The 24,765-nt window shown below is 30.9% G+C and overlaps 4 protein-coding genes across 5 annotated transcripts; 2 read left to right on the forward strand and 2 right to left on the reverse strand.

Moving 5' to 3' along the window:
* Positions 1 to 2,212: 2,212 nt before the first annotated feature.
* Positions 2,213 to 2,864, forward strand: LOC129914592 (28S ribosomal protein S18c, mitochondrial). The gene is made up of 2 exons (XM_055993911.1): positions 2,213 to 2,369; positions 2,423 to 2,864. Exons 1-2 carry the CDS (start codon positions 2,336 to 2,338, stop codon positions 2,815 to 2,817), a joined length of 429 nt encoding a protein of 142 aa, XP_055849886.1. The 5' UTR covers positions 2,213 to 2,335; the 3' UTR covers positions 2,818 to 2,864.
* LOC129914591 (uncharacterized) lies at positions 2,822 to 3,418 on the reverse strand. Its single transcript, XM_055993910.1, has one exon. It carries the CDS (start codon positions 3,412 to 3,414, stop codon positions 2,884 to 2,886), a length of 531 nt encoding a protein of 176 aa, XP_055849885.1. The 5' UTR covers positions 3,415 to 3,418; the 3' UTR covers positions 2,822 to 2,883.
* A 3,897-nt stretch (positions 3,419 to 7,315) lies between these two features.
* Positions 7,316 to 9,286, reverse strand: LOC129915885 (RING finger protein 37). Its single transcript, XM_055995583.1, has one exon. It carries the CDS (start codon positions 9,049 to 9,051, stop codon positions 7,768 to 7,770), a length of 1,284 nt encoding a protein of 427 aa, XP_055851558.1. The 5' UTR covers positions 9,052 to 9,286; the 3' UTR covers positions 7,316 to 7,767.
* A 3,705-nt stretch (positions 9,287 to 12,991) lies between these two features.
* On the forward strand, positions 12,992 to 24,539 carry LOC129916124 (sphingomyelin phosphodiesterase). 2 transcript variants are annotated; one of them, XM_055995918.1, is made up of 7 exons: positions 12,992 to 13,144; positions 18,635 to 18,969; positions 19,031 to 19,599; positions 19,659 to 20,199; positions 20,264 to 20,446; positions 20,517 to 20,666; positions 24,350 to 24,539. In XM_055995918.1, exons 1-7 carry the CDS (start codon positions 13,063 to 13,065, stop codon positions 24,485 to 24,487), a joined length of 1,998 nt encoding a protein of 665 aa, XP_055851893.1. In that variant the 5' UTR covers positions 12,992 to 13,062; the 3' UTR covers positions 24,488 to 24,539. The 2 variants fall into 2 exon arrangements, with proteins under 2 accessions (XP_055851893.1, XP_055851892.1); XM_055995917.1 differs by lacking the exon at positions 12,992 to 13,144 and adding an exon at positions 15,081 to 15,249.
* The last annotated feature ends 226 nt before the right edge of the window (positions 24,540 to 24,765 follow it).

Below are 24,765 nucleotides of genomic sequence, written 5' to 3' on the forward strand. Positions count from 1 at the left end.
GTAACTTCGTTTACAGACAGACAGACTCTTGGGACCCACTTTTTTGGCATTCTCTATCATCCCCAAGTAACAATTTAACATTCATAAGGGTCAATGCAAGTTATTTTTTGGCTTTCATAACAAGAAGGACAGGTCTTATGCAAATCATTTTGGCGCATTTTACCGAAATTGCATAGGACCTTCCTTCACAGGTAATCCACAAGCTAATAGCTTGTGACAAACAGTTTAAAATGGCCTTACGGAGGTCTTCCTGCAGAGGGTTTATCTAATGCAAAAACCGGATTACTTGCTTCAAAATGATCTGAATTCTTTTGTCGATTGGTGCAAATCAAACGATTTGTTATTAAATATGGATAAGTGTGCTTGTATTTCCTTCAACAGGACTATGTTGAATATTATTCCAAGATACTCATTCAATAATCTGCCGTTACAAATAGTAGAAGATTTCAAAGATTTGGGTGTCATATTCGATTCGAAATTTAGATTTAATTTACACATTAATTCCATTGTGTCCAGAGCAAATTCCTTACTTGGATTCATAAAGAGAAATTCCTTTGACTTCAAAGATCCATATACAATTAAATCTTTATATTGCAGTATTGTGCGTCCTGTTCTTGAATATAACTGTGTTGTCTGGAGCTCTACAACTGAATTTAATAAAAAGAGAATTGAAAACGTTCAGAAAAAATTTCTCAGATTTGCTCTTCGAAATGTTTTTGAAGATAATGTAGAAGGGTTTCATCATTCTTATTATTCAAAATGTCTATTACTTGGAATACAGTCCCTAGATATGAGAAGAAAAATGTATAGTATCATGTTCATTCGCGATATTTTGACTTCAACTATTGATTGTGAGAGTTTACTTAACTGCATCAATCTGTATGCTCCTTCTACTTCTTTAAGACCCAGACCGCTTCTGGCAATTGATTCTCATCATACGCTTTACGGACAGCGCGAACCGATTTCTTCAAGTTGCAACTTATTTAATGAGTATTATTCTAATTTGGATATATCTATGTCTAGAAGCTTATTCAAAAGTCGATTATTAACTTTGCTTAACTAATTTATTTTTATTTAAATTTTTTTTTTATATATATATTATATACGAGTTTGTAAAATGTGTATCTATTTATAAGACTATTGTTATTAAAATTTTTTTGTTTCAAAATCTGTTGAATGTAAATTCGTAGATTGGTTAAATAAATAAATAAATAAATAAATAATAAATAATAAGGCCTTAGAAGTTGTTGTAGGTGTTGTAGAAAATGTTGTAGAAAATGCATAAAAAAAAAGAATTAATTGAACTTATTTCATTTTTTTTATTTTCTTTTGATTTTTTCTGTTTTATATTTTCTATATATTATTTTATTTATTTTAATTTTTTCCTATTTTGTTTCTTTTCCTTTTTTGGAAATTCCACTGCATTTTTATTTTCATCACATGGCCCGGCCAGGAATCGATCCCATGTACCTCTGCATACCAAGCCAGCACCTTACCAGTAGACCATACTCGAATATTAAAGATGAGTGGAAAAAAGGGAGCTAATTGAAACCTCACATAAAAATGCAATGTTTTTTTTTTCTAAAGCGTTACAAAAATTGCATATCTGCAGGATAAACGCTTTGCATACTTATTGGTGAAAAACATTGCATACTTGAGAGATGAAAACATTGCATACTTACAAGAACCTCTTGGAACAGGTCTTATGAAAGCCATCTGTCACTTGAAAATAGAAGGCTTCTTTAGAACGGTTCAAACAGGTCTTATAAAGGTCTTCTTTAACTTATTTTTACAAGGCTTCTTCTAAACACTTCCAGATAGCCTTGAGGAGACCTCCTTTCTTTCCAAAATGGATGATTTGCGTAAGTAAGCCTTAAACTAAACGTATACAAACTATAACTAAAATTGTTACTTGGGTCGTAATATCATGGAAAATAATTGTTATCTCAACTTTTTTTTTACGAATGCATAACTTGATTATACCTATCTATATCGCAAGTAAAAATTTTATGCCACTGGTTTTCCTCGAAAATAGAGACTTTTCTTTAAAAAGAATTAAAGGAACACAGGTTTAATTCTTTTTGAAGAGAAAATTTCCCATCTTTAAAATTTCACCGACTTTAAAAAGGTGCATATAGTACCTTAAAATTTGAAAAATATTTAAGTTACGCAACCACATCATGCTGACTGCTGCCCTTTTCGCTATCAACATCTAAATATCACTGAATGATTTCATTTTCGCTTATTCGCCGTGACATCTGTCACTTTCTTATGAGAAAAATAAAATATTTTTAACATTTCTCTAGTAGCAAAATTATTTCAATAATTTATTAAAATGCTGCGATTTGGAGTAACAATTGCTCAAAAAGGTATTTTATTAATTTACATAATAAAGTTATTTGATATATTATTAATGTTTTAGCAACTGGCAGTCTTAAATTATCCACTGCAACACGATCACTCTACGTAACCCCCAAACATCAATTTTCCACCGAAGCTACACACAATGCCGATGATCCCATAGACATACCAAATCCCTATGAAAAGGAGAAACAAAAATGCATCCTTTGTCGACATGACATTACCCCCAACTATAAGAATGTGAAATTACTTTCTCAGTTCCAAAGTCCTTATACTGGTCGTATTTACGGCCGACACATTACTGGATTGTGTTATGCCAAACAGGAACAAGTTGAAAAGGCTATTATTCATGCACAAAATTGTGCAATGATGCCATACTATCACAAGGATCTAGACTTTATTAAAGATCCAAAACTGTTTGACCCCGAAAGGCCAGTTAGACCACATAAATACTAAAAGATTAACAATTAACAAAATATATTTCATAAATAAAATAAATTAAAGTTTATTTTGTTGGTAAATTCATGTGTAGTCAATCATGTCAGGTGGAATTCCTAGACGGGCTATCAAGTCTTCTGTTTCCATTTTTGGTTCTATCTTTGAAGATAGCTCTTCGAGGGAAGTCTTGAAAGCTTCTTTCCAAACAGCTATCACACTTTCCAGCTCTTTAACTTTTTCTTGATGTTTGCGATGTCGTTGGAGTTGTTTTTCCTTCGTTGTTTCTTCTTGCTTTAATTCAGATGTATTTTGCACATCTAAAGCAAGTTGATTGGCGGCAAACTCTAATTTTTTCTTTTTGTATTTTTCACGAGCTCCCCGACTCAAAGATAAACGATATGGTAGACAATTTGTTGAGCTAGCAGTGGAGGATAGAGTTTGCCTCAGTTTTGGAGTGATGGGTGAAGAAACTTCGGTTTCACTTTGAAGAGATTTATAATTTATTTTAATATCACTTAGAGGTGTTTTGGGAATGTTTGCTTTTGGTGTGTTTCTTCTGAGTCCTAAGCTTCGCAGTTTGTTTTTTGGAGTTTGTAATTCTATGTTATTATCCATTATATTTATTGGAAACAAATATATTTTTTGAAATTTCTTTTTAAAAACAACCAGCGGAATGACATTTTTAAGTCAGCTGTTGTGGAATGTGGATCGAAAGTATTGTGGAATTCGTCTCTTGTACAGTAATAATAAAAAATTGTATAACCATTTTTGAAATTTTTAAATAAATATGCTGTTCTATTGGGCCTTGATACTCTTTTTGTAATTTCTGCGTTTTCGAGTTGTAAAAATTCTGCCGGGTACGAAATTCTATTTTTATTAATTCTACTTTCAAAATTCTGCTTTTCAATATTTTTATTTTCCAGTTTTTATCTGTAACATAATTTTTTGCAGAATTTTGTAAAATCATATTATTTTATTTTATTTATTTGTATTTTAAAAATTCGAAAGCTTTTTAACATTTTCCAGTTTTTATCTGTAACATAATTTTTTGCAGAATATTGTAATATTTCAATTCAATTTTTCAATCAATTTTTATTAAGTAACTTTTTATGGATGATTAAATTTCCTATCGAAATGGATCCTTTTAAAAATTCAAAATATTAAATTATTGTAACAAAAAACTTAAGAAAAACTATTCAAAGGAAGGGAAAAAAATGTCACTTTTTGTTTTTAATAGTTTCTTTTTATGATTTGAGCATTTAGAGATATTGAACATCGTCGCTTGGATGCTTGTTCAATGTCAATTTTTCAAAATTTTGGTAAATCGATTTTAAAAGTTCAGAATGAAAGTTTTAGTTGATATCAGAAAATTTTTGTTTTTAAATGGTTTTTTTCTGCAACCCTTGACAATTTTATTTTTAAAACAATTAATAGAAATTGTTTTTCTATTATTTTGAATTAGTTATGAATTAAAATCAAAGAGAAATCATTTTGGATATTGAACAATGGCATAATGGAGTTTTCAAAATATGTTGGATATTGAACAACAAAACTCAATATTGAACAACAAAGAAGAAAACACAAACAAAAACAGGAACTTAAAGTGGATTGAGTCATATAGAACAAGTAATGGTTTTATGGTTTAAAGCTAAAAAGAATTTCGAGAATACTTAAAAGTCAAACACTGTTTTCTGTTTTTAATCAAAATTTAACTACATTAGGTGTGTTTTTTTGTTTATCTATATAGATTTTGTGCAAAAAAACGACATCGAGATTTTTGAAATCAAAACAATTTACGTGTTAAAAACAACAAAAACTTTATCTGTATAGATTTTTGAAAAATCCAGATAATTATCCACATTTTACTTTCTCTCGATAAAAACAGTAGTGCCAAGATACTTTGTTTGTTGTGTTCATACAAAAATATCTGAAAATATTAACAAAAAAAAAAAAAGCGGAGAAAACGAGGTTTGAAAAAAACTCTCATAGAAAAAAATAATCAAAAATTAGTTTGACATGGTTGCATTAAAATGTTAATATCTCGAGATATACGCAATGCACTTTTCAGATAAAAGTCTTAAATGGATCCTGATAAGATTGTTGAACAGATATGTATATAAAATTACCAAAGTTTTTTTCGAAAAATTAGAAATAAAAATAAAAAAGTTTTCACATTTGATTTTTAAAAAATCGAAAAAAAAAATTCAATATGGCTACCTTTAAACGCTTATAACACAAGAACGACGCAACTAATGTTAATGGTCATGGTCTTAAAATGTAGCTAAGAATATACAGATAATTTTTGGTTTTTTGTGAAAAAACAATTTTTTTGAATCCAACATGGATGCCATGGCCATATGAAAATTTTTGTTTGCAACCAACATGGATGTAATGGCCTTCCCACTTCGGAGTTAAAATAATAAAAAAAAACAAAAGCAACATTTTTGACAGACAGCTGCCAAAGTATATGTACAGTGGTGCCAAATGTTTGCATGGATTTCAAAAATCCCGATGTCGTTTTTTTTGCACAAAATCTATATAGATAAACAAAAAAACACACCTATTATATATTTTAAAAAATATATAAAATTTTTTTCAAAAGTTTAAAAGAGCAATAAAAATAAAAAAATAATGTAAGTCAAAAATATCCTAATTTTAAAATTAAAACAAATTAAAGAATTATTATTTTATGTAGACGTAATAATAAAGCGCCCTGAAGGTGCTGAGAAACTCCAGCGAAACATATCGGGACAAAAATTTATGTTTTAAATTTTTATTTACATAAACAAACCAAATTGACCAAAAAAGCCCAATTTAACTACTTGAATTATAAAATTATAAAGAATTATCACAAACACAAACTTAATATTAAGATACTTTATCTTTTAACATGATGATAATGAAAATTGAATACGGCTAAAATTGGATAAAATAAGGACCTTTAAAATCTACTGTTTTTGAACTTTTTAAACATTTTTCCTTTTTCACATTTTGCAATATTGGCAATAAGCAATTTTGTATTTTATTTAAATTAATCTATATAATTAAAAATAACTCGTATGGTATAGGATATCCTAAATCCTGCTATTTTCTAATTTAAAAATATGTTAAATGAAAGTAGATTTACTCTTTGTTTGAATTTGTTTAATATTTTATTATTTTTGAAAGTATTTCCTGCATTGAGTGGTTTAATGGTTTCTGATACAAAATTAGTTTAAATAAATAAATGCCATAGATTGTGAACAAAAGCATCTTGCTATCTTTGTGGAAATGTACTACACATTTATAAAATTTAAGACAACGAAGACTTGAAAGATTTTGAATTTTTTTTTTGTAAAAAATTACTTTTATAAAATTGATTTATAAAAAAAAATGTTTTGATAAATTGCAATTTTTACGTCTGAAGTGATCCAGAAATTTATTCAGCTTTTGGGTGCCGGTTCTTCTGTCCAGATTAGTCCAACGACAAAAAACTTTGAAAAATCATATCCCGAAAACCTATCCATAAAATAAGATTTTCAAGGTCTTTGGGATGAAATTCGATCGATAATGAAAATCGACGATTTTTAGATCAAAATTATCGTTTTTTACTAATCAACTATTGCGTTAGCGGATTTCACCTAGGTTTAAATCTATACAATAAGTATAACGGCATTTTTGGTGCCTAGTGTTCGGCAAACACACTTTTTCCAACCACCGAAGACGACGATTGTTGAAATTCAAAAATCGACACTTTTGTGACTGATTTTTCAATCCATTTTAAGAAATGTGTTTAACTAATGGCGTTTTCGATTGGCAGTCCGGAAGCGTCCGGAATCATTCTGAAAAAAATTTATTCACACAAAACTGTCAGTTTTGTACGAATAAAACGCTTTCAGAATGATTCCGGACGCTTCCGGACTGCCAATCGAAAACGCCATAAATAAAGCTTAGACAAAATCTGATAATTTGCTTATTTACATATTTTTTAAGTGATGACTTTACACAAAAAGCAAATAATGGTCTAATGAAAAAACGAAATTCAACTATCACCTCACCCAATTTCACCCTTCTTACAAAATTATTTTGCTTCACTATTTAATGCTTTGTGGTCGTAATTCTCTGATATTTCAGAAACCTTAACAATATTGTACAAAATATTAAATTCGCTTTCACCTTGAACTCAAATTCTTTATACAAAAAAAAAAAAACAATTCAATACCATACACAACTGCCATTGAATTGTTAAATCTCACCTTTTAAATACTTTTTGTAGGATCAATGCTTCCGAATTACCATAAAACCATGACGATCATCAAAGCAAGCACTCCTTATGACATAAATTACTTCGAATGACTATACCAACCTTGAGATTTTCTTCCGCATTATGGCTCAAAATGTGAATAACTTTATTCATTACCGCCCTTCAACTTCAAAATCAAATACAAAAATTCAATGAACAAAAAAGCAGTAAAAAGAAAAATCAAACTAGTACTTCGCAAAAGCAGAAAATTTTGTTTTTTTTTTTTATTAATTTACTTTTAATTTAGGTTAAATTTTTGTTTTAACATTAATTCCCAATATAATATATATAATTTTTATTATGAATCTATATTATTATAATCTATTGACTAACTTCTTGGTTAATAAATGATCGCTTAACAGTTACTAGTAGTATGTGTGTGTGTAAGAATACCTGGTTGGTTTGTAAGTTGTAATTTTTATAACGTCATACACATGAGTCCATATAGTATATATAAGAAGAGAGATATATAGGTAGATAATAATAATAGATAGATACATTACTAGACAAGAGCTCATGGTCTACATGGAGACAAAAAAAAAAACTTAAACAAACAAAATAAAATTAAAAAAAAAGAAAATTATAAATTATTTCCTAGAACGCCACAGGCACACGCTTTATCATCTTCCTCTCAATAATTTCTGGTCTCCTCTTGTGGGTGCGCGTTGTTGGCTGCTGCCTCCTTCTTACTTATGATGTCGTTCCACATCTGACGATCTAAAACTAGTCTTACATGTGCACATTTGTTCACGAGTCAAGTGCACAAGGCACACACGACACACCAAATGCTTGCACGTTTGAATCTCATACGAGTAATCTTCCGACTTGCAGCCGATGCAGGTAGTCCGCTTAATCTCCGCCGGCTTGGTTGTGAATCGAGTAATCCTCTGTAAAGCCATGCTTATGGCTGTGTCTACATTCGAGGTGAGAGTTGTAGGATGAGGCATGGTCGGTCTATACAGCGAGTCTTCGAGTTTTTGTCGTTTGCAAGGCATTATAGATGGATCTCTATCGCTGGCGAATGACGAAGCGTGTCGGTTTTTGCTCCGACGCACCCGACTACTCCCCAATGTCCTCGGAACAGTCTTAAAGTGTTCCGAATTCTCCATAAGGAACTTCTCAATGCGTGCCTTCAAAGCCAGATCGAGAATAGCCTTGCGATGTGACGAGAATTCCAAACCCGTAAAAGGGTCCGAAGGCAAACGACCCCACTTGGCTTCGACCTCCGAGTGTCTGTCAATTGTCGATTGGTCAACGACCTTTCCCGATGGCAACACAGTCGGGAAGACCATCAGTTCCCATGTAATAGCATCGAGGAATTCCTCTGGAACTCGCAACTGTGATGACTCACAGAGTTCCGGGAAATTCCTCGATGGCGAACGTTGTCCCTTTTCACGTTCTCGTGTACCTGGTGGATTAATGACCTCATTCCAGATGGTCTTTACCAACTCTCGATCGGCTTTTTCGAGACTCTTTGCAGGCAATCCCCAAATTTGGATTTTTTGCAAAACTGGTGGACAACGTTGTGTCGACTTGATTGTCACTTTGATACAAGTGCAATTTGACAGAATCTTACTTGCTGTCTTAAAGAAAAAGGCTTTTTCACATTGCTGACTACTATTTCGACTGGAATAGTCACTTTGATAGCAAAATGTAACCGATTCGCCACGCAAATCCCTAACATAACCAACACGCTCATAGACCCCATCAATCTTACCATGAATTTCGAATGCTGTCGATTTCATTGAACCAATTGTGTTCCAGATTTTGATAATTTTCAAATCAATGGCTTTGGGGAATTCAAAGAAAATGTCTACCGGTGGTTTGGTAACATTGAATGCCATGAATCCTCGATTGAGTTGTTGCAAATCGTCTGCAATTAAGTTGGAAATGGAGTAGGCATCTTCGCAAATAGCTTCACTTTCTACAGATGGTTTGAGTTTTGAGTTGAGAAAATTTATCAAGCTCATTGTTGCTGGATTTTATATTGAATAAATTTTAATTTATAATATATGATGATGTTACAATGGCGTCGCTCGACTTTTTTTTTCTTTTTTCTTTAGATTTGTGTGTGATAAAAGACAAGGAAAAAGAACGGAAAAAAATCACAGCTAGCAGCTTAAAAAACAATTAAACCCACAGGGGCGAAGAGAAATATGGCTATGGATGGCGTTTTTTTTCGTATAGAGTGTTTTGACTTTTGACGTTTCTCTTGGTGGCAGGAAAAAAAAAATTATATTTGACAGTAGGAGAGGTGACAATTTTGTTTAAAGGTGAGTGATATGATGATTGTGGAAAGTGGTTTGAGTCTTTGGTAATTTAAATGTACGATTGCACTTAGGTTTGAAATGTGTTATACTGAGTGATTTTAAGTGGTTTTTACAAACAATGGAAATCTAGATATTTTAAGGAATAAATTATAACCTCATTGAAATAAACTAGATTAATACATTCTCAGTTTTAATAATATAATTAATAATCAAGTTTAGGGCAGAGCCCAATTAAGAATTTTACTTGCATAAGGTCCATTTTCTTCGATTCGGCAAGCTATAGTTTGTATACTTTTAGTTTAAGGCTTACTTACGCAAATTATCCATTTTGGAAAAAAAGCAGGTCTCCTTAAGGTTATCTGGAAGTGTTTAGAAGAAGCCTTGTAAATAGAAGTTAAAGAAGACCTTTATAAGACCTGTTTGAACCGTTCTAAAGAAGCCTTCTATTTTCAAGTGACAGAAGGCTTTCATAAGACCTGTTCCAAGAGGTTCTTGTAAGTATGCAATGTTTTCATCTCTCAAGTATGCAATGTTTTTCACCAATAAGTATGCAAAGCTTTTATCCTGCAGATATGCAATGTTTGTAAATGGCGGGGCCATTTGTGAAATTAAAAAAAAATGTGTTCTTTTTCAATTAAAAAAAATTCTTCCCATTTCAGAACCACAGGAAAAGCATTGACATGGCCAAAAAAGAAGAAAAAACAAAATAGAAAAAAAATTAAAAGAAAAAAAAAATCAATAAAATCTTTTTTTTTATTCAATTTCAACATCTTATAACAACCTCCATAAGGCCTTATTATAACATCCAATGCAAATGATAGTTTCCTTAGCGAAGCTATAGCTTCCCTAAAATGTTTCATTGTTTTGTAAAAAGGCCTGCATAAGGTCGTTTTACGCTGTTCGTCACAAGCTATTAGCTTGTGGATTGCCTGTGGAGGAAGGCCTTGGGGAAATTCGGTAATGTGCTCCAAAATGATTTGCATAAGACCTGTCCTTCTTCTTAAACAAGTCAAAAAATAGCTTGCATTGACCCTTATGAAAGCTAAATTGTTACTTGGGAGTCTCTATTTGGTTTTGCTAGCCCGACAAAAAATTTTGGTTCTATAAAGCTTTACAGATGCAATTGTTGCTTCTGTAAAGCATTATAAAAGCAAAATTGTTAGTAGGGAGCGGAGGCAACACCAAATATTATAACACATTTATATCAGTTTTTTCTGTTCGGTACAATAGTTTAAACACATAATAGGTGTTTAAACTATTGGTCTTAACCGGTCTTAACTGGCCAAAAAAAAAACGCCTCGGGGCTTAACCTGAAATCTTGGCAGCACTGTATATTGAATGTTCCGAAAACAGCAGACACAACAAAAATTTAGAGTTGTCATATTTTTCGCTTTCGTCATTTTCTTGTATTTTTCATGTATGTTTTACAAAGAGATACAACAATGTATGCTAGCAAAACTATTTTAATACATTTTGTCCTTCCAAACGTGAGTTTTCACGTTTTTAAACAAATTCTAAACAATTTATGAAAAAATTGGTTTGGCAGCGCAGATTTAAAACTCTTCAAAAAGTTAAGCCCAGAGAAATCTCCGGGCTAAACAACAAAGCCCAAGGGGCTAAGGTGTTGTTGTATTTAACATGTAAATTGCTTAGCCCAGACTGCGTTTTTTTTTGTCCAGTTAAGACCGGTTGTAATAAAAAACACACCTAATGCCACGTTTACAGGAGTTTAAACTTGCCAGTTATAATAGGTCTGTTTGGGTACTGCCTAAAACAGAAATATTTCTACTTTTTTCAACAATTTAAGCCCAATTCTTGTTTGGGTACTCTTGAATAGTGTAGTTTTGTACTTTATTTTTGACAAAAATAGAAATATTTCTTTCTTAAAAAAAGGAATTTGAGTCTTTCTTTTAAATAGACAAATAGAAATATGTCTGTTTTAGGCAATAATAAAACAGACCTTATGACAACAACTATGCCATTTACTCTTTTTTTAAAAACTACAGAAGGAATAACACATTTATGACCGGTTTAGAGAGCTCTGACAACTTCCCAGTATTTTCGACATTGGTTTTCTTTTTTATAAAACACTCTGTCATTTTTTTTAATAATGAAAGGACGCCATGAAAGAATGAGCCCGCCCATTCTTTGCCAGTATTATGGCAAAAACATTTTTGACAGTTGTATGACAAAATTACAGACAAAAGTTGTCAGTCGTGTAAATAGGGTAGATATTACTCTTTTATGGCCACTTGCCATTCATCTAGCAATTAAAATATACATTTTTCGCTTTATCTTTTCTTTTTGTCCTCTCGACAAAATTGTGCACCCACTGCTACAGCATTAACTACGTGTACCTACTGCTTTACCTGTGCAAAATTTAAAATATAGCACAACGAAATCTTGAACGAAATTTAATTTTTTTGTTTTTGTTCTCAGACTAATTTTTTGATATTTTTTCTTGAATTTTTTTATTTGTTTTTTTTTTTATTTTGATTTTGAAATAATACTCGATGGTATTTTTTTGTTAACATGTTCGCTGTTGTCTTTGGAGACGTTCGGCGCTTCAGATGCGTACTAGGCTTTAAATGGCAGCTTTAAATGAAATTAAAAAATGTCCAATCGCATAGGTACAGATTTCATTTTTTTAAATGGCGACTTTAAATTTATTGGAGAGTGAATAAATTTTTGGGCTTTTAAAAAAAAAATCAAAGTTTTGGGTATTTAGCAATAAAATAAACATTTATGAATTTAGTGAATATTTAATTTAAAATATCAACTTTACGAATGCTCCGTCTTTCAAAATAATTCACACCTCTTAAAGCTTCATTCTTTAAACTTAACCGGGGTCAGCAGACAAGTAAAAAAATTAAAACCTTCAAATTTAAATAAACTGCACTAAAGATTACTCATACACCCGAGTGAACCACCGAATTGGCAAACGACATTTTGATGATCAAAGTCCACATAGATACCAAATCTAATACGCTTCGAAGACAATAAAATTGTGGAATTTGGTAGTTTTGAAGAAATTTTTCAAGTTATCCTCCAAAAAGTTTTTTTCTGGCTTATTACCTACTTATTGAATTAATTTAAAAAAATTATTTGAAGACGAGAAAAAAACTCACAAATAAGATATGGTAGCAATACAGGAATAATGTTCAATAAGAGTAAAGAAGTCATAGTGGGTTAGAAAAAGAAAAAAAAAGGAACCATTTGATAGAAAAGTGATTAGATAGCGTAAGAATGCTTAATTTTTAGGACGCTGCCTGCTTTTTGTGGTCAGTTTGAACTAGTTGGCCTGGGAGCTGGGATCTTTTTAAGCGTTCGGTCATATATCTTATCAATAATCTTAAAAAGCCCGAAGGTACAGGGAAGTCTTTTATCATTTTGCTATCTTTTCGAAATATTTTCTTCAACTATCTTCTAACTTTTTTTATTACTGATGCTTCCTCCTCTTATCTTGCTTGCAGTAAAAAAAAGTACTCATAATTACTTTTGTAAAGTGTCTGAAGCGCTTTAGGTTCAAAATGTACAAATTCACTTAAGTTGCGTTGTAAAGTTTTATCTACAAAATGCAATAATTAGACTGATAAAACTTAAGATTCACAGCGAAGATTATACATATCATTTCAGGTGTTTCAAATTAATTCAAGTCATTTGCAAGACGTGGAAGACTTGATAATCTTAAAATAGCTCTCATTTCTGAAAATGAAAGTTATTTATAAATATTTTGTGTTTGTATTCGCTTTTATTAACATTCGATTTGTGGAAAATTCTTCCAATTACTCAGGTTTGTAAGTTTTTTTTTTAAATGATAAACCTATAACTTAAGTTGTGGCGGTGCTATAGGTGTAAAATAAATTGGAAGTAAATTATATATAATTTTTCTTTGCGTAGTATAAAGTGCCTTGCATTAATAAACTTAAAAGCTTAAAGTTCTGGGTTTGAGACCAACTAAGGACGATGGTGTCATATATCTTGTAGACTGGCTTACAGATCTTATTAAAAAGAAATAATATAACTTTATTTGGCTTGGCTAAGTCACATTATTGGCTTTGCATCAAAACTAGTGGTACTAAATCGTGCATTACCCAAGTAACAATTTAGCTTTCATAAGGGTCAATGCAAGCTATTTTTTGGCTTTCATAACAAGAAGGACAGGTCTTATGCAAATCATTTTGGCGCATTTTACCGAAATTGCATAGGACTTTCCTTCACAGGTAATCCACAAGCTAATAGCTTGTGACAAACAGCTTAAAATGGCCTTACGGAGGTCTTCCTGCAGAGGGTTTATCTAATGCACAAACCGGATTACTTGCGTAGGATGTTATAATAAGGCCTTATAGAAGTTGTTGAAGGTGTTGTAGAAAATTTTGAATTTATGCATTTTCTACATATTATTTTATTTATTTTAATTTTTTCCTATTTTGTTTCTTTTCCTTTCTTGGAAATTCCACTGCTTTTTCTGTTGTTCTGAAATGATGAGAATATTATTTTAATTGAAAACGAACACATTTTTTTATTTTCATCACAAGGCCCGGCCAGGAATCGATCCCACGTACCTCTGCATACCAAGCCAGCACCTTACCAGTAGACCATGCTCGAATATTAAAGATGAGTGGAAAATTGGAAGCTAATTGAAACCTCACATTGAAATGCAATGTTTTTTCCTAATGCGTTACAAACATTGCATATCTATAGGATAAAAACTTTGCATACTTACAAAAACCTCTTGGAACAGGTCTTATAGAGGCCTTCTGTCACTTGAAAATACAAGGCTTCTTTAGAACGGTTCAAACAGGTCTTATAAAGGTCTTCTTTAACTGATATTTACAAGTCTTCTTCTTAACATTTCTAGATAGCCTTAAGGAGACCTCCTTTCTTTCCAAAATGGATGACTTGCGTAAGTAAGCCTTAAACTAAACGTATATGTACAAACTATAGTTTGTGGAATCGAACAAAATGGACCTTATGCAAGTAAAATTGTTACTTGGGTATATTTATCTTATTTTACCGCTACCAGTGAAAGTGATCGAAATCTGAGAATAAAGCGAATATTCACTTAAACATCCCGTATATATATTTATATGGAAGTTAACGAAAAAATGTTACTCATACGCCAGAGTGACCAACAAAATTTGAATTATAAATTTGATTATAATCAATAGTCTTGAGTGTCTACGAAACGATAATAATAAATCTAGATGATATTTTTTAAATTCGCTATTTCATAACTTGCAAGTACCTTATAAGAAGATGATAAATAAATTGTGAACTTAAATTCTCTATTCTATAGTTTTATAAGTGTAAGAATATAAAATTGTTTCCATACCTAAGTAAAATTAACTATCTGCTTTGCTTCACATTTAATAAATACCAACAGTTAGTTGATCTTGTACAAAATAATTTTTTTTTATTTCGGTTATAATCTAAATTGTAGTTGTAAAATTCTTTGATAAAATCAATAATCGGTTTTATTTCTATAGCAATTTTTCAATAAATTTAATCTTATTTTAAGTAATTTTTACGATGAGAGGATATCACACTCTCTCTCTCTATATTCATGCTTTGTACATTTGTTGTTAACGTAATTAAGAATTTTTTTAAACTTGCCTACTATAAAGATTATCCAAATAGATTAAAATATAAAATAAAATTAAAAAAAAAATCAATCAAACAGTATAAAATGTAAACATTCCCATGAAATAAAAGTAGTTGTTCGGTGACCATTTACGAATTTAAATCGTTTCTATTTCGGATAACAGAAAACTAAAATGATTTGGATAACAGCTTTTAGTTTTCTAATTGGCAGCAGTTTTGCCTTAAATTTACCAATTCAAAAAAGTAATAACATCTCAGTGAAAGAAAGTGATGCAGCTCTTTCGGATATGTGCGGTGAGTGTTTTAACAACGAGCAAACTTGAGTGATAAGAAGTTTTTCAATATTCAGTTGAACATTTCTTTTATGGATTGTAACATTAAAACATTATGGTATATCTTTAAAATGGTATACAGCCGAAGCTTTAATTAGTGTTTTGGGATATAAAATCGTTGACCGATGAGTTCTTAAAAGTTCAAAGTGCCATATTTAAAGGCGGATCAACACATTTTTAGTAAAAATATTAAATCTACAAATGCATAGTGGTAACATCCGTCAAAACGACATTGAAATGATGTTTGTCGGTTTTGGGATTAACGTAAAAGAATATTTACGAGTACCTTTGTCATCTACGATTAATTCTTTTTCTGGGACTGTTCCCTCCGAAAGATCAAGTGGTTCTTACTTATTTTGTCTTTCACTCGCGACTTTGAAGCTAAGTTTACATAAATATGTTCAATTTTTAGTAACCGAATGTGAAATTAAATTAAATTAAATTTGTTTAATTGGCACACTTCCTGGACCACTGGAACTTTTCTGAGATCAAATACTCCCAAATATTGCATAAAGACAGAAATCTGACTCTATAACGAGATTAAGGAGTGTTTAGATAGTTATGTATACAAACGATATTAATCTATCATGGATAAAGATTACTTAAATAATATTTTGTATTATATTTTTTGCAAAGAAAGTTTAAATTATATGAAGTACGCTGTACACCTGCTTTAATGTAATTTATTAGACGTCTGTCTACTCACGCAAAAACACTATCAGATCAGATTAGTTTAACGCACATTTTTATTCCCACGTGTTAAGTTTGTTTGATAAAAATGATTTTTCAATCAAATAACTTACTCACTACGATAGCTCATGATTGACTTTGGCACTCAATTGTTATCAAGTGATGAACTGTGATTCGTGAACAATATCTTTCAGTTTTGTTGGCGGAATAAAAGTAGAAGGTTCGGTAATTTTTTTTTGTTCGAAAAAGAAAAAGAAAGAAAAAGTCAAGTTTATCCTATTTGAATTGCATTGCATAAAATCCAGGTGAAGTTAAACAACAAGTATGAATATGCCTCAACGAAAGACAGAAATTGGTCGGTGTCCGTAATTCAATCGCACTTTCCTTTTCTTGCATATCGAAACTTTATGGTTAACAAAAGGATTTACTATATGATCTTTGAAAACCTTTATTAAGATTAAGATCTGAGCGGGCAATTTTATGATAACTCATACTCATTTACACTCTGTAGGAATTCGTTCCCGTGGTATCAGATTTATATATCTGTACATTATCAAGTACATATGTAGGTACGTACTTGTTGCTAGATAAATCAATATGTTACACTTGACTACCTATGTTTTAGCCTTGAAAGATACAAATCTAAATCGGGTGACCCTGTTACGATTTTTCATTTGAAATCTTTAAATAGTCAAATGAATATTGCGAGTATGATTCTTTAATTTCAAATATTTACCATCTGCATAGGTTTGCATAATGTTTTAATTTTGACGGTTTCGGACGGAATGTTTAAAAAAAAAATGCCATTGTAGTACCAAATTAAAAGCTGAAGTAAATGTTCGATAACTTTATCAAACAATCTTATAGCTGTACACAATTAAGAAAACAAAATGTAACCAAATGAAAAATCCAAAAATTAAATACATCAAACTTAATTACTGATAGTGAGATGACAATTGGTTACAAAAATCGATCTCGAGATAACAATTATGTCTGTCTGTCCGTCTGTAAGTACCTCGAGTTACAGCCTAAACTACTGGAGCGATTTTCTTCTAAGCTTGGTAGTAAATAGTTTTGGGTGAATCCCCAGACGACAAATTGAAATTTTTTTTAAGGACCAAAACTAACGGTACCTGTCATATATAACGGAAACAAAAAAGTTAAATTTTTTCAAAAAATTGATTAAATTTTGTGTGTGTAGTATTACACATAAGAGCCAACTTTTGAATTAGAAACATTATTTTTTGTACCGTTATTAACGGTACCCGCTAAAGAACGTTTTTTTTTTTATTTCTGAATATCTCGTACACGACTAACCCTATTTCAACAAATTTTATACAAAAGCGTTTAAGTAAAGGTAATATTAAAATTTTAGAAAATTTTCAAAAACGCATTTTTGGATTTTCAAAAAATATTAAATTTTTTTTTGAAAAATCAATTTTTTGAAAAAATTTAGTGTGCCTTCTTCTTCCTTTTTCTCGGCGCTGTTATGATCTCGATGTCGAGGGGATCATAACTATCCCACGTAACTGCTTCACACTAGTGATCCGCCTGTGGGGTTCGCCGGGTTGACCTCAGAAATCGGCGGCAAGCCTCCCGGTTTTGTATTGTTCCATTTCTAAGGCCAACTGAATGCTGGTGGTTTTGCATTTGCTTGTACCAGGAGTTTTTAGGCCTACCTTTCTTTCTATTTCGTGTTGGAACGTTGTATGATATTGCTTTTTTGACGGGGTTCTCAGGATCTCTCCTTTGAACATGGCAATACCAACTGAGTCGGTCGTGTTCAATTTTTTGGGAGATGGTGTTTTTAACATGAAGGCTTCCTCGGATCTTCGTACTTCTAATTCTATCAAGCTTTGTTACTCCTGCTGTCATACGAAGCATCTTCATCTCAGCTGCCGTTAACTTACTCTCATACTTTTTGTACATTGTCCAACATTGTGAACCGTATGTGAGTGCTGGACGCACAACTGCGGTGTAGAGTCTTCCTTTCAGCTTAGGGGGCATTTTTCGATCACAGAAGATGGCAGAATTTTCCCGCCACTTCATCCACCCTACGCTTACGCGATGATTGATATCGTCATCACAAGTACCTTCGTTATTTATCATAGACCCCAGATATTTAAAAAAATTTAGTATGCCATTTCTTCAAAATGGCATGAATAATATTAGAATATAATAATAATGTTTTATATACAAAAAAATAATTTTTTTATAAACGACTCTAACGATTTTCAATTTTTTTTTCTAAAAATTCCTTTTCATTCAAGAAATCAGATGGCTATTCCTTTTTTTGAGATCAAAATCATTAAAAATGGTGTTCATTAATTATTATAAAAACAGATTTTATAGGTATCGGAAATGTTTTAATAAAAGCTTTAAGATAAGAGCTATTTTTACCGTAAGACCAAGTACGTCCGATCCAGTTCTATATTTTAGTTATGATGTTTATGAATACATGTTTTCAGTTCTTCTGTATTGAATTTTCTGAATGGGTTTCAAAAACCGAAATTGCGTCAGCAGTAAAACCAAAAAATGCTTTTTAAATTTTTTTTGTTATTGCATGTGAGTGTCCTTATAAATACGGTTTTAATAAGTTTCCGCTGGTTCTTATCAGTTCTATTCCATCTAATCCATTTCCTTCTAATATTTCTCAGATGATGTTGCTGCAATTTTTGAAAATGAATACGTCAAATACATGAAGACTGGTATTGAAACTGAAGAGTTCAAGAACATAACTCGACAACTAGCTGAATCTCACACAACCGAAATAACTACCCTCGAAATTGAATACCTATCAAAAACTGATAAGATTTTCTCATGCACCGCTTGCCGTGCTGCTGTCAACACTGTTATACGAATGTTTCGTGGAGAAGGTGAATATGCTAGTCCTGAGTCAGATGAGAAAGTAAAGGCAACAATGGTTGACATCTGCCAGCGTCTTAAAATCTATACCGTGGAAGTATGTGAAGGATTTATAAATTTAAATTACGTAAGAATCATAAATTTAAAAACACTAAAGTCATAAATATTAAAATTCCAAAATATTGTAGCCAATTGCCAAATTTATAGCTCAAAACACAACTGCCGATTCTAGATCATTCTGTGGAACATTTATGCGGTCAACTTTTTGTAAAGTTCGTGATGAAAGTTTCAATTGGACACTGAAAATAGACTCAAATGGTCCCGCTGTTGAAGGACCAAAATTGGAAATTCCCCCAAAGGGAACTAATGACTTGAATATTCTTCAAGTAACCGATGTTCATTATGATCCTTTGTATGAGGTTGGATCGTTAGCTGGCTGTGATGAACCACAGTGTTGTCAGCGTTATAAAAACACAACCGAAGGTACCCAGAAAGCTGCAGGTCACTGGGGTGATTATCGTAATTGTGATACTCCTTGGCATACACTCGTTGATTCGTTGAATCAAATCAAGAAAAATCATCCCAACATCGATTATATTTATAACACAGGTGATATAGTTGATCACACTGTCTGGATGACGTCACGAGAGAAAAATTCAGATTCATTGAAAAAGGTGAATCAGCTGTTGAAGGATACTTTTGGTGATATTCCTGTATATCCTTTGGTTGGCAACCATGAAAGTCATCCATTAAATGTGTAAGATTCTGATTATAACACTGGAGAAATATAACAGTTATTGAAGTTTAATTTTACAGTTTTGCCCCTCCAAGTATTACTGATAGTGAGATGACAACTCAGTGGCTTTATGATCTTTTAGCTGATTTATGGTCAATTTGGCTACCAGGTTCTACTAAAGAAACCATTAAAAAAGGTGGTTACTATACCTTAAGTCCAAAATCTGGATTCAGAATTATTGCCCTAAATAATAATGACTGTGCTAATTTAAATTGGTGGATTTTGTACGATGGCAATTACTTAACAGAGCAGATGAATTGGCTTCATGATGTCCTTTTGCAAGCTGAAAAGGATAACGAACATGTTCACATTTTGGGACATATACCAACGGGAACTAAAGGTTATTGGAATGTTTGTTCACGTGAATTTGGAAGAATAGTTGAGCGTTTTCACAAAACCATAAGTGCTATTTTTACTGCACACACACATCAAGATGAATTGAGTTTGTATTATTTCAATGGAACAATACCAATAAATGTTGGATTTAATGGTGGCAGTTTGACAACTTATACAAATAAGAATCCAAATTATAAAATATATCAAGTTGAACCGACTACTTATGTGAGTATAACAGTGGGTTTTCAATTTCCAATAAAATATAACAGTTTTTTTGTGTTCTTTATAGCAAGTGGTGGAACAAGAAGCTTGGTATTTTAATCTCACTGAAGCCAATTTAAAACCAGATGAAAGTCCTAAATGGAAACTTGAATATAAGATGACTCAAGAATTTAGTATGAAAGATCTTAGTCCAGCTTCTTTAGATGAACTTTTGACGAAATTCGCCGAAAGTCCTAATTTATTAAGAAAGGTTAGTGCAAGGACTTTTTGGAAGAGTTGGATTTTATCTTGTTTGTTTTTTTTTTTATTTTTATTTGCAGTATCGAAAAATCTTTTTAGTACAAAGTGACAATTTGGTAAATAAGAAATGTGATCATGAATGTTTAAAGGATATTCTCTGTTCTATGGCAAGAGGTGACAACACTCAAACAGAAAGATGTGAAATGCTGACAACTAAACTTCAGGAAGCAGTAAGTTGTTAAATTTATTTAATTGGTTTTAAAGATAAAGTAGAGGAGTAAGTACAAGTACTTAAAGTATAACACATATTAAGGGTGGGTAGTAAATTCAGTATATACTACCTGTATGTATTTTAAATGGTTACCAGGTTTTGTGATTTCTTGATATACATATATGGGCTATTGTAAAATTTTAATACATTCTGAAGCACCAATGAAAATATTATTAAAATTTTATTTCGACCTAATAAATACATAAAATGTTGCTGCTTTCATAGCAAAATAATGTATGTATTCACTTGTTGACACAAATCTATATTCGTTATCTTTATTCCCAGTTATAATATAAAAATTAAAAACAAAAACTTAAAAAAAAACCATGATAAGGAAGAAAATAAATAAATTAATAAAGTAATGTTTTTAAGTGTATTAAATTAGCAAAAAAAAAACTCAATTCAATGTCAATAATTTCTACTTGACCATATCGGCATTGGTTTCTTTGTGGTTGCTCTTAAGCTGCCTGTAATTTCTTCATTTGTGATTTATTTGCCCATATGCATAATTATCATATTTTAAATTTTAAATGACAGGACTTGCCATATTTTATGTAATATAAAATTTCGGTTTCCGATGAAGGATTACTAATTAATCTCAAAAAATTTCTGATTCACTGAATTCAAATCCAAATTCAGAATTTTTCTATTACTTATTTAATGTAACAAAATTCTGTATTGGATTGAAATTAAAAAAAAATTTCTCATCTAAGGTCTGAATGTTATTTTTCTTAAAAAATTAAACAAAAATTTAACGATTTTTTTTACGAATCATCGTGACCATCCGTCCCGTTTTACCCGGGACTGTCCCGTATTTCTATAGCTTGTCCCGGGTTTTTATTTAAGAAACCCGGGACGTATAAGTTTCTCGTAATTTGTAATATGTCTCGTGATTGTCCCGTATTTCCACATTATCTGATTTTTTTATTCAAAACTTGAAAAAGATTTGGGAGGAAAATAAAAGCTTTTATAATTTTTCGAATAAATCATTTTTGTACAAATTTTCGTATTCCCTCTCTGCGCTTCTCCCTATTCCTGATTTCAATTTTTCAAATCGATTTATTCCCTAAACTAAATTTAGAACAAAAATATTTTTTTTTTTAATCAAATTTTTAATGTCTGGCTGACATTAAATAAAAGGCGATAAGGTTGCCCTTATATATTATATACTTTTCGAAAACCGACCATTTTAAAGACCGAACATTTCGAAAACTACTTAATTCTCAAAAAAAAAAATCATTGTAGAAGGAGATCCCACAATTGTACCATCTACCTATTCTTAATCTTGCATATGGAGTAGATCTGAGAATATACCAAGATTTATTTTCATAAAACTAAATGCTTCGTAGCAGCATTTAAATTTCAAATTTTCGTCTAAGTTAGTTGAAATTCTCCACGAGTAGTGCACCCGGTTTTTGTTATTTTTGATTTTGCTACTTGGCGAGCATAAAAAACCGAACGAAGCCAAAATCTGTTAAAGGGAAAAATATTTTTAAAGTGGAGGTAAAATGAGCATTAGAAAGAGCAAGCAACCTATTAAATGATTAAAAAATAAAAGAACACCAAATATTATATCACTTTTTGTCGGAGTTCCGTTAATTTTGTCAAGAACTGTATTTGATATTTTGATATTTTATATTTTATTAATCGATTTAACTAACATTTACAAAGATTACAATAAAATAGAATCTTAAATAACGTAAATGTGAATTTATAAGTAGTTACAGTTAAATTTAATTGATTTAAATAAATAAACAATTTGGTTGATTTAATTTACAGTATAAGAGTTAAATAATTAAAAAAAAAAACAACTAAAGAAAACAAATTAAGAAACGTTTAACAATAAAAACACAAATTTAATTAATTAATTATTGTTTTAAGTAGCCTATAATTGTTGCAAGTCAAGTAATTGAAAAGAGCCAAATCAAAACCAGCACCAGAACAAAGCCTTCTCACCCCAAGAGGAAGAGAGTTCCATAAGCGAACAGTGTGAACAAAAAATTGTCGCTCAGTTGTTACACAATAAGCACGCGGTGAAATTATTAGAAAACGTTAATTTATCATATAAATGCTCAGGTTTTCCTGAAGTCATAATTTTATGAAGATATTTTATCGCGCAGTAGTTCAAATGTTGATCAAATGTTAATCCCAGAATATTACTTTTGTAAGGCGAAATATGATCATGACGCTTCAAACCATATACACATATCGAGTAACATTATTAAAGGCTACATTAAGTTTTCTTCTAGAGTCAGCATCGCAATACATTGTAACTTTAGATCCGAATGTTGTGATTGGTACTATAAGCGATTTCACTAACAGTAACCTAGTTTTGGTTAGAGTATAATATTGCGATAAGTATGTATAAGTTTCGTAAGAATCCGTAGATTTTTCCAACAGTAACACGATCATGGAGATCCCATTTTAAGTTATTACTTAGCCAAATACCAAGGTTCTTAGCCTTATTAACAAAATCTATTTTTGAGTTTCCAAGATAAACTTGTGAAAAACCACTTGGGTCTAGGCCATCATTCACTCAAAATTATGCCTCACTTGAAAAAAATTTGGCTTTTCAAATAAATTATGCCTCAATTTAGATTTCTTAAAAATTTTCTTAGAATTTAGAAATTAGCGACCAGTTTTTTTTCACCAATAAGAATATTTGCAAGCGTTTTAGACCTTTTTATAGCAACAAAATCGCTTTTTGCATATTCTTTTCTAGTAAAATTGATAAGTGTGCACAAATTCTTCGAAAAATTAAACACTACCAAATGGTAAATGGTTAAATGGTAAAAACGAATTCTGTAAATAAAATTTCGAACAACTTGTATTTAAAATATATGTAATATATTAATTTTAAGTTTTTTTTTTATCAAAATATTTAAAAATTATAAGAAATTTTTAAAACATAAATCAAGAGTGGATTGAAAAAATTATGCCTTTTTGTCAAAAAATAAGCCTCAATGCCTAAGCTAATAAAATTATGCCTAAAAGGCATAATTATGCCTCAGTTGGCATCGCTGTAGTACAACTGTTTTGTTTACGAAAGCCTGACTGGTGTCTGCAAAGTAAACCATAACGTTGAAGATGGGACGATATTTGAATATGGACAATTTTCTCCAAAACTTTAGACAGAAATGGTAAAATCGCAACTGTATTATCATTTAAAAAGCATTTGGTTGAAATTCGAAATTAATGACCATGAATGATTTTTTAACATTTTTATTGGATTTTATAATCGCATTCACAATAACACTGGTCAGCAAAATTTAACTTTTTTTCTGTCACAAGAACCAAATTATACTTTCCTAGTAGTTTTTGGGGTGCTGAATCCGAATCAGAAGTCAGAAAAATTTGATTGGCCTCCGTTTTTGAAATATTACCGTTATAAAATGCTAAAAAACGTGATTTTGGCTGTTTTCGAGGTTCGAGGTATATTTTGGTTCTTGTGGCAAAAACCTTGTTGACCAGTGTAATTTGCGTTTATCATCAATTCAATAGTTGTCAGAGTATAAGTATTTAAGTATAGGTACTTTCTATCAAAGTTAATAGATTGGTTTTCATTTGATAATATACATTATTTATTTTTATAATCTAAGATAATGTTAATACTTAATTGTTTTTTAATTTAATTTTTTTCAGCTCGATAAAGAAATTGAAGAAGGTCCGGGTGAAGGAGGTGGCGGTAGTGGTGGTGGGGGTGGAGGTGCTGCCTCACTGATTATTTTCAACATAACAACCATTTTGTCCATTTACTTTGGATTGAAGTTTTTAGTTTAGATAAAAATGAACAATCTTATTTCTGTGAATATAAAAATAAGTTAAGATATGTGTATATGTATATAAATAATATAATAATTTTAAATAAATATAATATAGTTTTAAATAAATATAAAATTACATAAAGTAATAAAATAATTGAAACATAGAGTTTTTATTAATAAAAATAATTATTTTATTAAATTAAATGGAAATTTACTAGTATATACTGGAAGAAAATGTGAACACAATTTTCGGTAGTCATGCTAACAATAAATCATGAATAATGATAAACCAAT

Source organism: Episyrphus balteatus, chromosome 3 (genome assembly GCF_945859705.1).
Source record: "Episyrphus balteatus chromosome 3, idEpiBalt1.1, whole genome shotgun sequence".
Classification (NCBI taxonomy): domain Eukaryota; kingdom Metazoa; phylum Arthropoda; class Insecta; order Diptera; family Syrphidae; genus Episyrphus; species Episyrphus balteatus.

Excerpts from the sequence above, each read along its gene's own strand:
- LOC129914592 (XM_055993911.1), top strand. The coding sequence starts at position 2,336 with ATGCTGCGATTTGGAGTAACAATTGCTCAAAAAG. Across the intron at positions 2,370-2,422 it reads AGTAACAATTGCTCAAAAAG|CAACTGGCAGTCTTAAATTA; the intron begins GTATTTTATTAA and ends TTAATGTTTTAG.
- LOC129914591 (XM_055993910.1), bottom strand. The coding sequence starts at position 3,414 with ATGGATAATAACATAGAATTACAAACTCCAAAAAACAAACTGCGAAGC.
- LOC129915885 (XM_055995583.1), bottom strand. The coding sequence starts at position 9,051 with ATGAGCTTGATAAATTTTCTCAACTCAAAACTCAAACCATCTGTAGAA.
- LOC129916124 (XM_055995917.1), top strand. The coding sequence starts at position 15,129 with ATGATTTGGATAACAGCTTTTAGTTTTCTAATTGGCAGCAGTTTTGCC. Across the intron at positions 15,250-18,634 it reads AGCTCTTTCGGATATGTGCG|ATGATGTTGCTGCAATTTTT; the intron begins GTGAGTGTTTTA and ends AATATTTCTCAG. Across the intron at positions 18,970-19,030 it reads GATTTATAAATTTAAATTAC|CCAATTGCCAAATTTATAGC; the intron begins GTAAGAATCATA and ends AAAATATTGTAG.